The sequence below is a fragment of the Lissotriton vulgaris genome, chromosome 3_1, assembly GCF_964263255.1.
Source record: "Lissotriton vulgaris chromosome 3_1, aLisVul1.2, whole genome shotgun sequence".
Classification (NCBI taxonomy): Eukaryota; Metazoa; Chordata; class Amphibia; order Caudata; family Salamandridae; genus Lissotriton; species Lissotriton vulgaris.
The window spans coordinates 1029829794-1029848686 of NC_141689.1; the positions used below are offsets into that span (position 1 = coordinate 1029829794).

General features: G+C 49.7%; 1 protein-coding gene across 2 annotated transcripts in view; it reads right to left on the reverse strand.

The window, feature by feature from the left end:
• The window catches only part of RIC1 (RIC1 partner of RAB6A GEF complex), a 979735-nt gene that overhangs the window by 369159 nt on the left and 591683 nt on the right, over window positions 1–18893 (reverse strand). For both annotated transcript variants that reach the window (XM_086961422.1, XM_086961421.1), the window contains exon 10: window positions 1155–1203. In XM_086961422.1, coding sequence (XP_086817548.1) covers window positions 1155–1203 — 49 coding nt within the window. The remainder of the gene's footprint in view (window positions 1–1154; window positions 1204–18893) is intronic.

Below are 18893 nucleotides of genomic sequence, written 5' to 3' on the forward strand. Positions count from 1 at the left end.
GTTCCCTGCTGCCAACCGCAGCTGGTCCCTGCTTTGATTGGTCTTTGGCTGTGCACAGTCGTGGTTGGTAACAGGGACTGTCCTGTGGCCAGCCCCTGCGCCTAACCCTCACCAGGCAGTCACACACCACTGTCCATGGCCGTTGGGCATGCATAGAGGTGGTGCGCAGCAAGATTTTGTCTTTGGTCAGGCCCAAGACAGAAAACTCCCTAGGAGGCCAACTCCGGTCTTCACAAGGACTTGTGCCATGTGCAGTAGCGTTTGGTCACAGCCATCTAAGCCCTCACTACATCTTGCAGCAGGTGTTGGCTGCCGGGTCACATCGCACCACTTGTGGACAAACCCCCTTAGCAGAAGATAGTGGAGATGGCAGCAGGGATTAGATTGCAGCCAGGCCCTACTCCCAAGCTGCCACTAGTGGTCATGCACTGAATATTTTTTATGACATTTATTTTAAGGATTGGCGAATCCTATGATGGTTAAATGACCATGGACGCCTCCCATGGTTCGCAAACTCAAAACATTTCCCAGATTTGTGACTTCACTATTGAATTTGCAAATCCTGCAACAAAAAATGTTACAATGCATTTATTCCCAGGATGGGTCAGATGGCGGCCCCTTTGTGTACCTGTACCATAAAAATGAAAGCTTATAATAAACCTGCTTTAATGAATAAAACGTCAGAAAACAATTTTTAAGTGTGCACATTTCAAAAACGGATTCCCAGCTCTGATATAGCTGTGCCATCTAGATGTTTAGTACTGTATCCAGAATCTCTCCCTGATGTGGTAGCACTGTACAATCTATGTCATTATTATCCTTATTTCTGATCTGATTTCTGCCACTGGCCGTCAACTGGACTCCTTCCTCTGATGCCAGTCTTATTAGGAGGCTCAGCTATCCTGTTCTATATTAAGGAAATGTTCTCAGTCCTTTTGTGCTGGATGCCATACTGCAACCTTGAATCTGGACTCATGAGCAACTATTAGATATGTAACACTCAGGTATGAGCTTCCTGTTTCCGTGTTAGGTCGTCTTCCAACACTGATGAAACAACTTAACAGAGTTAGCATTTCAGAACTGATAAATGACTTAAATTGCAAACAAAGGTCAATAGAATTGGGAATGTGCCTATGCTGGAATAATATACATACCATAGAGCTCATCTTTAAAGGTTCTTTTTTGGTGCCATCTGACCGATAACTAAAATTGAAAACAATTGTTAAAGCATGAATATACAAATATCAGGATTACGCATACTGTTTTTTTTCTCAAAAGTGCTAATTCAGAGATTGCCCCCAAACATGGGGTATATTTTAAAACATGAGGATAAATTGAACAACTTCAGTACAATGAAAAGAAAATTGATCAAGGGGATGTGGTACAGATATTAATATTACTAAAGGGAATCATTTTCTAGCAATAGTGTGTTAGTTAAAGTGCAGTTTTTGCTAAAAGACTGGGAGGGGAATAGAGGAAATATGTTTTACTGAAGAGGAATGTTATTTAATATATTATTAACTGTAGAGTTCAATCAATCCATATAAAAATAGAAAATAATGGTTATCAATCAAAGTCTATTTTATTTTGAAAATGTAATGAACATACATTTGCCTGCAACCACTGGCCGGCAAGGAACAGTGTGCCAGAAAAATGGTGTTTGAGAAAGTCTTAACGATTAACCCTCCCCTTCCACATCCAACATTAGTAGTAGAGGAGACTAGGTTCAGGAAAGCCAACACCGAGACAAATTTTTTGTGTAATGTTTCCAAAGACAACTAAAGTGTAGAAACCATGATATAGGCTAACTTCGGATGTGTCAACATGTACTCTGTGAATAATGCATGCAGTTGCGTTTTCAATTGCATTCTAGGACCTGTTGTTTTGAAACCAGACCTTCAAATGCCAGAAATCAAAGCCAATACGTTGCTGGTGAAATTGCAACAGTAATCTTGTTCAACTGCTTCCGATAAAGTGTTTAACCTAAAACATGCGAACGTCATACATCGTCACACTGCAAGTAGTCATAGCCGTCAGGAATGTGACAAACGCCCCCCCCCCCCTCCCCCAAAATTTCATCCTAGTCGTCTGTCAGTATCAGAACAACATTAGGCTTTTGGTACGCCCCCCTGCGGGTCGGCTGCCCGGGCTGCATACACAACAGGAGACTCTCCGGCATAAAAGGCAGCAGGTGGGCCCTTCCTGCCTGGAGAGCAACGTGACCAAAACCCCCGGCAGAAGAAGCCAGCCCACACAGAAATAACATAGAAACTTCATGGCACAATACATTCATGGATGCGTTAAATGTTGCAGTCATCTTGAAATGTGATGTTCTTCTTGGTTACATATATCTGCTCTAGGTAAAATACCATAAAGCCAATATTAAATACAAATGTATATAGTGATTTGGCTTTCCCAACACTCTAGTTATGCATTATTCGATTGCACACGGAAATATATGTATTACAATATTAGGTGTAGATAGAAAAGATAAAAGCTCTAAAAACTATCTGTAGATCCAGGCTACATCTGTTTGGACTTGCACAATATTTGGTTTCATTTCAATATGCGCCACAGCTCACTTTGCAATTTACTCAGTAATACATGGTAGAATTGCCTACTTTTACTAAAGGTCCACAAATTAGCTTGTTGTGTTATACCTTTTTCTATGTTCTATGTGGTTGTTTTGATGCAGCTGCACCGAAGAAGAAACAGTGTCCTTTAGAGCTAGTGTGAAACATCTTGAATGGCAGATATTAAAACAAGCAGGCCCGTGTGCCAGCCAGCAGTGAGGAAAGGGCGGAAAAAAGAGTAGTGCATTTAAAGAAAACATATGGCCCATACTGAAAGGATCCATGTAAATGGAGTCGTCTTCAGGGCGGAAACAAAACACCTACAAGGCAGGACAAATGTGCACTATTTGTCAACGAAAACTATGGAATTAGTAAAGGCAGAGCAAGCAACCAATGCAATGCGGTGGTCGTGTGGTTGGTGTGTTCAAAAGCCACAGACAGAATACAGCATGCCTCGCAGAGCAGAGCACACATGTGGCTGGCTCTAGGCTCCACCTAAAAAGAACCAGCGACTGGCAAAGAGCAAGAGTATTGGGCAACCAAGGTATAGAGCTAAATGCATGTGTGTCAAGAGGAAAGCAGAAAAGCACAGCCTGACAGGGCATGGCAACCCTCAGCTGCAGGGACATTCTATGTTTCTATGCACCCTTCTAACATCCAATTTGTGTATTACACTATCACCTTTCACTCACAGGGACTCAATCTGAATGGTTCCCTGCATCACATTTTAATAAATCTTAATTAATTGACTGTATGTTCATTGTATTGATAGGGAAAATGTTTTTTGCATCTCCAAAAATCCCTTTAGTAAGAGGCTGTGCACATCCAAAGACTGCTTTAAAAAGTTATTTGGACATGGAGAACGTTTCCTTTTGACTACAGTACAGGATTCACCTCAAAATGCTTAGAAATAGCAGCTTGCTAGCATGCTATAAAATCCAAACACAAAATCTTCAACAGAAAATATTTCTCATTATATACCCTCCTAAAAGCCTTGAAGGAAAAAAATATTTTGAGGACAAATCCAACAGGACTGGATCTTACATAACTTCTGACTCCTTGCATGGCTGCTCTAGCTGTTCCTTCTTACGTATTATTAGTGTCATCGGTTCCAGAAGAAACCTAACTACTTGTCCCCCTGGGGGGGGGAGTAACAAAAGGGCTAAAGCCCATTTTAGGTCTTGCCTAAACAGCACATGCGCTGTGTTGGGACATACTGCTTGCAATTCAGTGGGCTTACAACCCGCCACAGCATACTGTTAGTTGTTGTCATTGACACTCATTTGCAGTCTTTCAATTGCTTAGGTTCCTAAAGGACTCCTTTCCTTTCTTGTGTTAGCTCCTCCCTGGAGCATGGACCAAGAACATATGTTCTTCCTCGCCTATTTGCAATACACTACTCTTTTATTTTATAGGCGTTAAGGTATTATTTCTTGATGTTGCAATATGCTTTCTGACTTTTAAAACAGGCATACCGTTTTTTTATTCTTGTTGCCTTCACCCTATCTGCTGTCTCTATTGACTCTTTAGTTACATAAACCCACAACTCTACTACTCTACAACATTCCACTCTGAACCACCCCACTCTACACCACTTCACTCCACCACACTCAACGCCATTTGACTATGTCACTCAATTCCACTCTATGCCACTTTACTATATGCCACTCCATACATTTCCACTCTATGGCACTCTCCGCCATTCCACTCTATGCCACTCCACTCAATGCCAAAGTACGCCATTCCACAAAATGTCACTCCTCTCCACACAATGCTTCTCTACTGCACTCTACTCTATGCCACTCTACACTATGCCATTCCACTCTTCGCCACTCCACATCACTTATTATATGTCATTTTACTCTACGCACCCCACTCTACTCTATTGCATCCCACTCTACTCTATTTGACTCCACTCTTCCTTCCTCATAGGAAGAATCCATAGGGTCAGGCTGCCACCCTTTACATTAGAGACCAAGTAACTGTATGCGGTGTGTCACAGGAATCGCCCTTTAGCCCCAATTTTTCAACATTTAAATTACACTACTCGCCAACCTGACTGATCCTCACCCTGACGAACAAGACTAACTCCAGCAGGACCAACTTCACCAACTGCATGACCATCGCATCAGACTGGATGCACACCAACTGCGTGAAGCTCAACACCAACAAGATGAAACTACTGGTCTTCAGCAACAAGACCTCCCCCTGGTGGCTGTCGGAGCTAGGAACAACACACACAGACCTCACAGGAAATCTAGGCATCATCTTAGATGAGAAGCTCAACAGGACTGCTCAATTCAACGCAGTGTGACCTCCTGCTTCCACATCCTTAATGCTGCAAAAGATCTTCAGATGGTTGTATTATAACCCCACACAAACCGTGTGTGAACTTGGCCTGGTATATGCTGTCCAGTAATTAAAGCAAAACAGGTGATGGACCGAATGTGGATCAATGTCACACATTCATCCCAGTCCAAAGATCGGGGCCCAAATCCATCGTTTTTTTGCACTCCACACCACCCTGGGTTAGACAATGGCGATATGCAAATCAGCTCTGACCCTGTGCCCCATGGGAACAGTCCAGTCCGAACTACAAAAACCATGTCCTTCCCAGAACAGAATCAAGCATCCGAGGACAGGACCGGTTTCGAGGTAACACCTCTCATCAGCCCGGCTAGCTTGACTCCAGTGGTGTGGAGTGCCTGGGACCCACGTCTGAGCATCCCCAGCGCACTTATGGCGGCAATTGCAAACAAAACAGGTGATGGACCGAATATGGATCAATGTCACACATTCATCCCAGTCCAAAGATCTGGGCCCAAATCCATCGTTTTTTTGCACTCCACACCACCCTGGTTAGACAATGGCGATATGCAAATCAGATCTGACCCTGTGCCCCATGGGAACAGTCCAGTCCGAACTACAAAAGCCATGTCCTTCCCAGAACGGAATCAAGCATCCGAGGACCGGATCGGTTTCGAGGTAACACCTCTCATCAGCCCGGCTAGCTGGACTCCAGTGGTGTGGAGTGCCTGGGACCCAAGTCTGAGCATAAAAAACGATGGATTTGGGCCCAGATCTTTTGACTGGGTTGAATGTGTGACATTGATCCACATTCGGTCCATCACCTGTTTTGTTTGCAATTGCCGCCATAAGAGTGCTGGGGATGCTCAGACGTGGGTCCCAGGCAATCCACACCACAGGAGTCAAGCTAGCCGGGCTGATGAGAGGTGTTGGTATACACCTGTTACAACGCATTTGTTACAACGCACTACCGTTACAACGCGACTTTTACAACGCATACCATTACAACGCATTGCGCTGGGGGGCGCTCTAGGATAGGGAATAAGTATAATTTACTATCCAACACCTTCCCTAGGGTCCACGGGGACTGGAGTTAGAATAGTAAATTATACTTACCACTATCCAGCACCTCAAAGCGCTATGCGTTGTAATGGTATGCGTTGTAATGGTCGCGTTGTAACGGTAGGTAGTTGTAATAGTATGCGGAGTAACATGGTACATCCAGAGGTGTTACCTCGAAACCGGTCCGGTCCTCGGATGCTTGATTCCGTTCTGGGAAGGACATGGCTTTTGTAGTTCGGACTGGACTGTTCCCATGGGGCACAGGGTCAGAGCTGATTTGCATATCGCCACTGTCTAACCCAGGGTGGTGTGGAGTGCAAAAAAACGATGGATTTGGGCCCAGATCTTTTGACTGGGTTGAATGTGTGACATTGATCCACATTCGGTTCATCACCTGTTTTGTTTGCAATTGCCGCCATAAGTGTGCTGGGGATGCTCAGACGTGGGTCCCAGGCACTCCACACCACTGGAGTCAAGCTAGCCGGGCTGATGAGAGGTGTTACCTCGAAACCGGTCCGGTCCTCGGATGCTTGATTCCGTTCTGGGAAGGACATGGCTTTTGTAGATCGGACTGGACTGTTCCCATGGGGCACAGGGTCAGAGCTGATTTGCATATCACCATTGTCTAACCCAGGGTGGTGTGGAGTGCAAAAAAACGATGGATTTGGGCCCAGATCTTTTGACTGGGTTGAATGTGTGACATTAATCCACATTCGGTCCATCACCTGTTTTGTTTGCAGTAATTAAAGTGGGCACCCTTACATCAATCCAAACTACCCTTATGATGTATGAGGTCAAAGATAACCCTAGTGGTAGCTGCAGAGAGCAGCCTTCAGGCCTAATCTTGAAGAAATGTAAAGCAGCTTGTTTTACCATAATATCACCCCTTGAATTAATTAAATGAAAGGAGAACCACACAGTAGTTATATAAAAAAAATATGTATTTATTTATATAACACTCTACACAAGGATAGAACACAAAGCCCACAATACGAGATCAAAAGACCAGTAACAGTATCAGTAATCAGGGATTTTGTTGAAATCAGAGTTGTGTATTGGAGGTATTTGGTGTGTTGTGGAATTGTGTTGTGTAGTTTAAATATGATGTTTGGTGTTGAATTATGTGATGTTTATCGGAAACGTGTGCAGTTTAACTGTGTGGCGCTAAGTGAAATTATGCTAATTGGTATTATGTATTATGGTGTGTAGTACAGTTGTTTTGTTTGCTGGTATGTTACAGAGTGCATTTATGTGGGGTGTTTCTATGTTATATGTGCAGTGTAATTATGTGGCACTGATTGGTATTATGTGTAGAATTATGCGGCTTGTTGCAAAGATGAATTTATGATGTGTAGTGTAGGTGTGTGTTTTTTAATTTAGTGGAGATATGTGGAGTGTAAATATGTGGCACGAAATGTAGGTTGCAGTGTAACTATGTGTAGTGGAATTATTTGGAGTTGAAATGTGTTGTGTGGAGTGTAATCATATTGTTGGAGTGTAGTGTAATATGCAGCATAGTGGTATTATGTGAAGTGGAAGTATTTGGCATGGAGCGGAGTTGAATTATGTGGAGGTTTTTTTACTGGGTTAAATTATGTACCAAGGAGTGGAAGGATGTGTAGTGGAAGTGTATGTATTTGAATTGCGTGCTATGTTTTGTGAGAGGTTAAAATATGTTGTGTGCAGATATATGTATGTATATGTATATATATATATATATATATATATATATATATATATATATATATATATATATATATATATATATATATATATGTTTCAGCAAAAGCCCTTGAGCTTTCGAAAAGGCACACACCGCTCTCTCGTGCCCTCCGGCTGTTTGTGCCTCGCCGTTGCATGCCTTCTGTTTTCCTTGCATTAAAAAGAGAAATCCGACGCGTTTCGAGGCAGCACGCCTCGTATTCATGGATGAGTGGGGGGGGGGAAGTGATGTCTCCATGTTTTTATTCATTTAAGTTAATGAATTAGTTCCGCCCTAAGTGGGTGTGGGCTTCTGGTTGCACGCTACGCATGCTGGTTACTGAAGTCCATCTCCACGGAGTGTTTGTTCAAACCTTGAGTAGGCTCAGTCCCCCCTTCTTGTTTGCTTCCGTTAAAGACCTTGAGTAGGTTAGGAATGCAGGCAGCAATTCAATCTCCTGTCGAGAGTGCGGGCTTGAAAGGAGTGGAACAGTTCGTCTCCCAAGCCGCTCTCCTGTTGACTGGGAAGTCTTAAAGGATGCTGGTGCTCTTTCCCACGGCCAGGGCAGCCGTGTAGATTTGTGTTTCAGCAAAAGCCCTTGAGCTTTCGAAAAGGCACACACCGCTCTCTCGTGCCCTCCGGCTGTTTGTGCCTCGCCGTTGCATGCCTTCTGTTTTCCTTGCATTAAAAAGAGAAATCCGACGCGTTTCGAGGCAGCACGCCTCGTATTCATGGATGAGTGGGGGGGGGGGGGGGAGTGATGTCTCCATGTTTTTATTCATTTAAGTTAATGAATTAGTTCCGCCCTAAGTGGGTGTGGGCTTCTGGTTGCACGCTACGCATGCTGGTTACTGAAGTCCATCTCCACGGAGTGTTTGTTCAAACCTTGAGTAGGCTCAGTCCCCCCTTCTTGTTTGCTTCTGTTAAAGACCTTGAGTAGGTTAGGAATGCAGGCAGCAATTCAATCTCCTGTCGAGAGTGCGGGCTTGAAAGGAGTGGAACAGTTCGTCTCCCAAGCCGCTCTCCTGTTGACTGGGAAGTCTTAAAGGATGCTGGTGCTCTTTCCCACGGCCAGGGCAGCCGTGTAGATTTGTGTTTCAGCAAAAGCCCTTGAGCTTTCGAAAAGGCACACACTGCTCTCTCGTGCCCTCCGGCTGTTTGTGCCTCGCCGTTGCATGCCTTCTGTTTTCCTTGCATTAAAAAGAGAAATCCGACGCGTTTCGAGGCAGCACGCCTCGTATTCATGGATGAGTGGGGGGGGGGAAGTGATGTCTCCATGTTTTTATTCATTTAAGTTAATGAATTAGTTCCGCCCTAAGTGGGTGTGGGCTTCTGGTTGCACGCTACGCATGCTGGTTACTGAAGTCCATCTCCACGGAGTGTTTGTTCAAACCTTGAGTAGGCTCAGTCCCCCCTTCTTGTTTGCTTCCGTTAAAGACCTTGAGTAGGTTAGGAATGCAGGCAGCAATTCAATCTCCTGTCGAGAGTGCGGGCTTGAAAGGAGTGGAACAGTTCGTCTCCCAAGCCGCTCTCCTGTTGACTGGGAAGTCTTAAAGGATGCTGGTGCTCTTTCCCACGGCCAGGGCAGCCGTGTAGATTTGTGTTTCAGCAAAAGCCCTTGAGCTTTCGAAAAGGCACACACCGCTCTCTCGTGCCCTCCGGCTGTTTGTGCCTCGCCGTTGCATGCCTTCTGTTTTCCTTGCATTAAAAAGAGAAATCCGACGCGTTTCGAGGCAGCACGCCTCGTATTCATGGATGAGTGGGGGGGGGGGGGGGGGGGGGGAGTGATGTCTCCATGTTTTTATTCATTTAAGTTAATGAATTAGTTCCGCCCTAAGTGGGTGTGGGCTTCTGGTTGCACGCTACGCATGCTGGTTACTGAAGTCCATCTCCACGGAGTGTTTGTTCAAACCTTGAGTAGGCTCAGTCCCCCCTTCTTGTTTGCTTCCGTTAAAGACCTTGAGTAGGTTAGGAATGCAGGCAGCAATTCAATCTCTTGTCGAGAGTGCAGGCTTGAAAGGAGTGGAACAGTTCGTCTTAAAGGATGCTCTTTTTAATGCAAGGAAAACAGAAGGCATGCAACGGCGAGGCACAAACAGCCGGAGGGCACGAGAGAGCGGTGTGTGCCTTTTCGAAAGCTCAAGGGCTTTTACTGAAACACAAATCTACACGGCTGCCCTGGCCGTGGGAAAGAGCACCAGCATCCTTTAAGACTTCCCAGTCAACAGGAGAGCGGCTTGGGAGACGAACTGTTCCACTCCTTTCAAGCCCGCACTCTCGACAGGAGATTGAATTGCTGCCTGCATTCCTAACCTACTCAAGGTCTTTAACGGAAGCAAACAAGAAGGGGGGACTGAGCCTACTCAAGGTTTGAACAAACACTCCGTGGAGATGGACTTCAGTAACCAGCATGCGTAGCGTGCAACCAGAAGCCCACACCCACTTAGGGCGGAACTAATTCATTAACTTAAATGAATAAAAACATGGAGACATCACTCCCCCCCCCCACTCATCCATGAATACGAGGCGTGCTGCCTCGAAACGCGTCGGATTTCTCTTTTTAATGCAAGGAAAACAGAAGGCATGCAACGGCGAGGCACAAACAGCCGGAGGGCACGAGAGAGCGGTGTGTGCCTTTTCGAAAGCTCAAGGGCTTTTGCTGAAACACAATATATATATATATATATATATATATATATATATATATATATATATATATATATATATATATATATATATATATATATATACTTATGCAGCAAGGATTTGTTGGTTGTGGCACTGTGAAAAAGCAAAATTAACGTAGGAAACAAAAATGTATGTTTTTTGAAAAATATATCCAAAAATCTAATTTTTTTAATCTTTATACAACAGCACGAAGAGTTACCTCCTCTTATTGAGAAGACTGAAACAAAACAGGGACAGGAAAAACCAGATCAAAGAAGACGCCTGGGATAAACTTCTGTCCCCGGAGGTTCTGAGGGATAGTGGGAAATTTTGGTTGACTATTAATGAGTCCTTTTTCTCTGGTGAGGAGAATTCTCCACTTGACTGTAACATCCCTGATGACCGGTGGATATCTCACTTTGAGAACATATATGGGCTTCAGATGGTAGAGAGATCGCAAGAGGCGATTTTGAATTTAGAATTAGTACCCGCAGTGGTGTTTCAAGAGACAGAAGTGGAAAGAGCAATTGAGGAGACTAGGAAGAATAAGGCGCCGGGCCCGGATGGGATCCCAGCAGACCTTTTTAAAAGTTTTCCTAAATTCTGGGCCAGGATACTGACAAATGTTTTTAATGCCTTAGGTGCAAATTTATCCCCGGCATCCTGGTCTAAATCAATTATTATTCTGGTTTTTAAAAAGGGACAAAGAGGTGATCCATCATGTTACAGGCCTATCTCCCTGATAGACTCCGCTGTGAAAATATTAGGCAGAGTAATCCTGGTGAAAATGACAGAGTGGTTAGAGGGGAGAGGGGTCTTGTCTAACGCCCAGAACGGTTTTAGAAATAAAAGACGCACATTGAATCAATGTCTTAATTTGCAGCTTCTTATTAGCAAATACACTATAGCTAAAAAGGGATCCCTCTATATGGGGTTTATGGATCTCTTAACAACTTTCGACCTGGTAAACAGGTCGAAGCTGTGGCAAATGTTACTGAACATAGGCATTGACCCTGCTTTAGTTAAATTTTTAGCTGACCTTCACTGCGGCCTATTAGTCACTGTTAGAGTCACCCAGGAAGGGAGATGCACTAGTTATTTTAAATCCGAAAGAGGGGTCAGGCAGGGGTGCATATTGGCACCCCTCTTTTTTACGCTCTACATAAATGCATTAGAACCTGCCCTGAAGGGAGCAACACTAGACGCCTCGCGTGTAGGAGAAACTGTTATCCCAGTTCTTCTTTACGCGGATGACGCTGTTTTATTGGCTCGCACTGGTGTTGGATTAAATAAATTGATGGATATGTTTGGCAAATTTATGGAGTCATTAGATCTGAAAATAAATGCTAAAAAATCCCATGTAGTGATAGTGGGGAAAGTACCCGAGTCACACCGGCCCGTGGCGGACAGTGACACCAACCCATCTCGCCTACTGACACTGGAGTCGCTTGGCTACCGCGGGGTCCACACAGACGCCGTCACCCCTAGGTCCAGCAGACCACCACCGGAGACCGCACGGCCCTATCTCCTGGGCCTCTGTACCCGTCCACCACCTGGATGCCGTCACGGATCAACGCCGGACCCGCCTGGCACCGAGAGGCCCAGGCCGCGCCACACACAAACTGAGGCCGCGCTGCACCGGCCCCCCTGGCGGTCGGCCCAACACTAAGGGGCTCTCCCGGGCCGGCGCAGGTGCGGAGATAGCACGGCCCGCACACCCCACCCCTACCGGACTTGCGCTGGACTACGCAGATCCCCACGCGACGCTTGGTGGCGTCTAGCATCAACCGGCAAGGTGCGTCTTCCCAGGCCCAGTGGACGGACACACCCGGAGAGACCTAGCGACCCGGCCAGGCGGGCCACCACATAGCGCAGACGAGAGGCGATCTGCAATAAGGACTTTCACGGCATAGACTGACACGCCTGGGAGATCTCATACCAGCCACTGCGCAGCCTCCTCGTCCTCCCCAGACGGTAACATAGCGCGGAATCCCGAAGCCCTGCGGTGGAGCGGTCCTCCCCCCCACCCGCAGCCACTCACCATCCACCACGGGTGGTACGGAGAGCCTGACCGGGAGACTCACACGCACCGGTCCCACCACTGCACATTGCAAGAGCATACCCACTCGGCTGCCCGGCTGCAAAGACCACCCACATGTCAGGGGGGACCAGGGCGAAGACTGGCACCGGAGGGACACTAGGCAAAGGGAAAATGGTGAAGACCACAGAGACTGACCAAACTGCCTCCAAACTGGACACTATGCTGGCGGCCATGGAGCGCCTGGAAGAATCCATGCAGCTGACCCGTACGTCACTGGAGAACAGGATCGATAAGGTGGCTGTGGATCTGACACTCCTCCGGGCGGACCACAAGAAACTGTCCGACCGCACCACGACTCTGGAGCATACGATGGTGGAGACCACACCCAAGCTGGCGCAGACGGACAAGCACGTCCGTGACCTGCTCAACCGGGTGGAGTTCCTTGAGGATAGAGCGGAGGACGCGGAAGGACGGGCCAGAAGGAACAACGTGCGCATAGTGGGCCTGCCGGAACGATGGGAACGGATAGAGACGGCGGAACACATGGAGACCTGGCTCAGAGAGCTGCTACCGGAGGGCACGCTGTCGCCACACTTTGTAGTGGAAAGGGCACACAGAGTACCATCCCGTCCGCCCCCGGAGGGCTCCAACCCGAGACCAATGCTCATGCGGGTGTTGAACTACCGCGACCGGGACGCCATCCTCCGCGAAACGCGAAAACTGTCGAATATACAGGTAGACAACGCCAAGGTGATGTTCTTCCCTGATTACACCATACAAGTTCAACGAAGACGTCAATCCTTCCTCGCGGTGAAGCAACGGCTCAGGCACCTGGCTCTCAAATACTCACTGCTGTTCCCGGCATGCCTCAGAGTGGTGGCACTGGACAAGACCCACTTCTTCGACACCCCAGAGACGGCAATGGCCTGGCTAGATTCGGGAGTGGACACGAACCCCGGACCCGCACCAATGGAGCAGCGCCGGAATCGAGGCACGCGCAGGCGGAGACAACGGCGCACCTTGAGGGCCGGGTCACCGGCCGTGGAAACGGAAATCGGCCCCACCCCGGAGCAAATTCAGAATGAACAACTGGAGGCCGTCCGCATAACTGCTGAGATCAGCGGGTCACAATCACCTATCCTGATTTCCAACGCCAGCCCACGATCACGCGGGAGCGAGGACGACTACTACATGTACGGACTACCAGATGACTCGAACCCAGAGGGCCTGCCAGATGTCACGCCCCAAACATCAGATCTGATAGCATGAGCACTCCTCCCCAGCCTAGCCCTGGCTAGACTAATGCAACTAACATAGTGGAACAGTCAGCTCACTTCCAAAGATGGCCCGATCGGGGGCTCATACCAGCGCTCTTGGAGGCCCCGGCAGTCATGAACGCCACCTTCTCCGGGGTCTGTGCTCTGCTCCCAAACCCCCCCACCTACCGGACTGCCGCGGAGCCGCCGTGGAGCCGCCGTGGCACCGGGTGGGGAGCCGGAGCTGTCCAACTGGAGCGCCACTGGGACCATAGCTTTGGAGGGGTGGACGGACCCCTAGAGGTGAGTGCCCCCCCCCCGGGGGTGTAAAGGACGAGATCCCACCATGGGGCCAACTGTCCGAGTCCAGTGATATTGGGAACTCCGACCTGTCTACGGACGCTGCCACTGACTCCCGGTGCCCTTTTGGCCCATTGCCCGTGGAGGGGAGCCACTACGGCTCTTTTGGCGTAACGAACTACCTTGTTTTATCCAAGTGCTGTACTTAGTCATCCCCCCATTGAACTTACGGATTGATTGAGCTCGATAGAGCGTTTGGGCGGCGACTTGTTTTGTTGTTGCCCTTTTGGTATTATGTTTATGTTCAAGTTCTTCATTTTGAGACTAGTGTTGGCACTGAAATGCTACAGCGTGCATCCTTGGGTCTGTGGGAGAGGGCGTAGGGAAAAAATGCTCATTGTTCGCTGCTGCTGTGCGGGTGTGGGCGGGGCGGGTTGGGGGCCGGGGGGGGGGGCGATGGGTGCTTGGGCGCAATAAACACTGTGATGGCTACGTTTAAATTTTTTACCTGGAATGTCAGGGGCATGCACACACCCTCACGTAGATACCAGGTGTACTCCTATCTTAAAAGACATCAGATCCAGATTGCACTACTACAGGAGACACACCTGGTTGCCGCTGAGGTGGCCACGCTTCGCCGTAAGTGGAGGGGACAGATATTTGCCACAACCTTTTCAGCATTTGCGCGAGGGACCCTGATCTGGGTTCGGCCCGGGGTCCCGTTTGCACTGACACACAGCAATGTTGACACTGAGGGACGCTATGTCTTCATACAGGGTAGGCTTGACGGGCAGCAGATTGTCATAGCCTCCATATACGCACCTAATGTAGAACAGGGGAAATTCTTCACACGATTGTCGGCAGTAATGGCGCCCTGGCCAGACGTACCCCTGATGATGGGCGGGGATTACAACTGCGTGTTAGATGCCTCCCTTGACCGCTCGTCCCCCCCAGCGGCAATCGCCCCAGTGCAGGCGACCTCCAGGGCCCTACTTGACTGGGCAACACAGTGGAACTTACAAGATGCCTGGCGCGTCAGAAACCCCACCGCCCGGGTGTATTCCTACTACTCGGGAGCCCACTCACTACATGTCAGGTTGGACAGATACATGATGTCCCGTGACCTGCTCCCCTCCGTGTCCGACACTGACTACCTAGGACGGACGCACTCGGACCATAACCCGCACACGCTGGTATATGGATGGAAGCGCCCACATCCGCCCGTACCTACGTGGCGCTTGCAACCGGATCTCCTGCTTGACACCCCATTCCGAGAGGAGATATCCGGGAAGATCTTACAGTACTTCGAGGACAATATTGACTCGACCTCCTCCCCGAGAACCGAGTGGGACGCCTTTAAGGCGGTGACCCGGGGAAGCTGCCTCGGTGTACAAGCAGGCCTGCGTAGACAAGTGGAGAGAGATCTGATACGGGCGGAGGAGGCACTACTGGATAGGGAACGGGAGGCAACAGGGGGCGATGATTCCCAACTGACCTCGGCCAGGGCAGACCACGCTGCTTTGATGGCGCGCCTAAAGAACATTAACTTCGCAGCACACTCCGCGCGCACCCACAACGCAGGCGACAAGCCCGGCAGGCTACTGTCGTGGTTGGTACGACAAGACACGCAATCCGCATCGGTCGTGTCAATCCGCACAGCCCAGGGCATTGAGGTCTACGCCCAGAAACAGATCCATGAAGCGTTCACATCGCATTACAAGTCCCTGTACAGCTCACGGCTTCGGGCCACAGTGGTGGAGATCACGGACTATCTGGCGACACTGCGGCTCCCGACTGCTACCGCTGCCCAACAAGCGGAGCTGGGAGCTGCGCTCACCGGCGAGGAACTGCGGGAGGTGATTTTCTCCCTCTCCAATTGCAAGGCACCGGGCCCTGACGGGCTCCCGGCGGAGTTCTATAAAGCCTACTCACTGGTGTTAATACCGGAACTGCTGAAAGTGTACAAGGCGGCGTTGGAAGACGCTGAACTCCCGGCGTCCCTGAACGAAGCTAACGTGGTCTCCCTGCTGAAACCGGGTAGAGAAGCGAACGAACTCGGCTCATACAGGCCGTTGGCGCTCCTCAACACAGATTACAAAATACTTGCAGCGGCGCTGGCCCGGAGGCTTGCACCACTGGTCCCTACTCTGGTACACTCTGATCAGAATGGCTTCGTACCCACCCGGAGCACGTCCTACAATCTACGCCGCTTTTTCAGGGTCCAACGATATGCAACCCCGACCTGGCCACGCTCGGGATGCATCATGCTTGATCTGGAAAAAGCGTTCGACTCGGTGGAATGGCCATATCTCCTCCGAGTCCTCGAGAAGTACGAGCTGGGCGATGCCTACGTCCAGATGGTGGGACTCCTCTATCAAGCACCCGAGGTCCGGGTCCGGACTGGACGGTTATTCTCCGACAGGATCCGCATCGGGAGAGGTACCAGACAGGGCTGCCCCCTCTCCCCTATATTATTCGCCTTGGCGATGGAGACTCCTGGGGCATCCCACTAGCGGATGGCGTTCACTCGGTGTCTCTGTATGCCGACGATTTGTTGTTATATGTCAGAGACCTCACACGCATACCAGCGGCGATCACAGACATCTTTCGGACGTTTGGAGACATGTCGGGACTCCACGTTAACTGGGCCAAATCGGGGGCCTATGCATTCGATGGCGAGATGCCACAGTGTGATGTGCGCATGATGGGGGAGACGCTCCGATGGCACCCGACGGTATTTAGGTACCTAGGGATCTTAATATATCGAGACCCCGTGGATCTCCTGGAGGGGAACCTAGTGAGAGCCATATCCTCGCTCACGACCCAGGTCACGTTCTGGAACTCCCTCCCACTGAATGTGCCGGCCAGAGTGGCACTAACCAAGATGATAATGCTTCCCCGGCTCCTCTATTATTATACTAATCTGCCAGTGTATGTGCCGGCGCGCATATTTAAAGGACTGGAAACCCTCACCAGACGCCTCATCTGGAATAAGGGGAGACCCCGGGTAGCACTGAAGACCCTGTATGCAGCCACAGACGCTGGAGGCCTAGCGGTTCCCAATCAGGAGCTCTATTACTTAGCAGCGCAGCTGCAATGGGTCGCCTACTGGCTGAGCGGTAAGAACCTAGTGGACACGGCCACGGCCGACACCATTCTATCTCCCGTACATGTGCTAACACTCTTCCACCCACTGACGCAGGGCCGGCCCCCCACGCAAGTCCATGTGGCGGTAGCAAAACGATGCTTCGTGCGGAGCCTCAGGCTCACCAAACATACGGTGCCCTATGCTCCGAACCTACCTCTACTGGGGACTCCCTTGGGCGCTGGCACACTGTCCTCGACCGAGCTGCGCAGCTGGACTGCGGCAGACATAGACGACCTGGGCGGCCTGTATAGCGACGGGGAGCTGTTGCCCTTCGAGGCCTTGGCCGCGGACACAGAGCTACCAGTGGGTCAATTTCTGACACACGCCAGCCTCCTCCATGAGCTGACGAAGGCATGGGGTGACCTCAGCCACGAGCCGTCCGCTCATCTACTCATCCAGTACCTACATGTGATGGGCGATGGGTCCCACATTGTGCATTGGCTTGCACAAGCCCTACACAGTCATACGCAATTTTCCTCTCAGAGACTGAGGGAAAAATGGACGACCGACCGAGGCACAGACTGGACGGACAAACAGTGGGCCGCTATATTAGCGGGCGCAAGAGTTATTCCCCGCAACGCGCGATTCAAGATCATCCAATATTACATCATCCACCGCGCATATCTGTCTCCGGACAAACTGAATCGCTACTTCGGACTCACTTTGTCGGCGTGTCCCAGATGCAGCCTCCTGAACTCGGACTTCCTGCATGCACTCTGGAGCTGCGCCCATCTTACCTCGTACTGGTCAGCGGTCACGGACATGTTGACGGCGGCCACAGGCGATACCCTCCCCAAGACGTGGGAAGTATGCCTATTGGGACTCTACAAGAGAACCAAGCAGACCAAACTACGGGCACGTTTTTGGGACTTAGACCTCATTACGGCCAAGCGTCTCATCACAAGACGTTGGAAAAGCGCTGCCCCGCCGCGCCCCGCGGACTGGCGTCGCTCACTTGCCAACTGGGCTTGTGCGGAGAGTGTGTCTCTACACAGGGAGGAAACCGCTGGCCTACGGAAATACCTGATCGCCCAGGACTGGGATGCTGCCCTGACCGCATATCACTGAGCGTGCGCCCAAGCCGGCATAGAGTACCGTCCCGACACAGAATAGAGGGGGCCCAATTGATTGCTGTCCATACCTGGCACAGGCTCCACCCCCCCCCCCTCCTCCCCCCGTCCCCCCCGCCACGCGCGCACCCCCCCACTCCCTCCCGATGACCGAGGCCTTACACGACGGAGATGTCCCCCGCCGCTCCCACCCCCCGCCGTTCGCCCCCCCTCGCCTTGCAGCCGCAGCGACACCGCCTCCTCAATTGTCCCCGCCCCTGCGCGACCCACACAGGATGCACCACACACAGCTAGGGTTCTAGATACATTACCACACACGCAAATGCTAGTCCAACAGTTATTGAAATGTTTCTCCCTCCCCCTCGTATTAAACTACCCAGTTATTGCTTTTGGTTGACACAGAGGCTGTTCATACTGTACCCTTGATAATGCTCGATCACCCTTCCCCGTTTGCATTTCACATGAGGCTGATTGGATGCGCCCATGACCAGGAAGCGGGCACCCAGCGATCCACGCGACAACGGAGGGTATGATGCTGCCTCTACCCGCTGCTATATTGATCAGGGAACTCAACTTCAAACAATGACTGTTGGCTTTTGTGACCACGCTGGTCCTTTTTGCAGTGCTACGAACTACGAGCACTGCAACATGAGACATTTCCTGGCACCGTCACTTATGGACTAATGCACTTCCACCAGCAACTGTTTATTTTCACTCATGTATAACTGACATGTCAACATGTGCTATTTGCTGGGTACCGTTTGTGG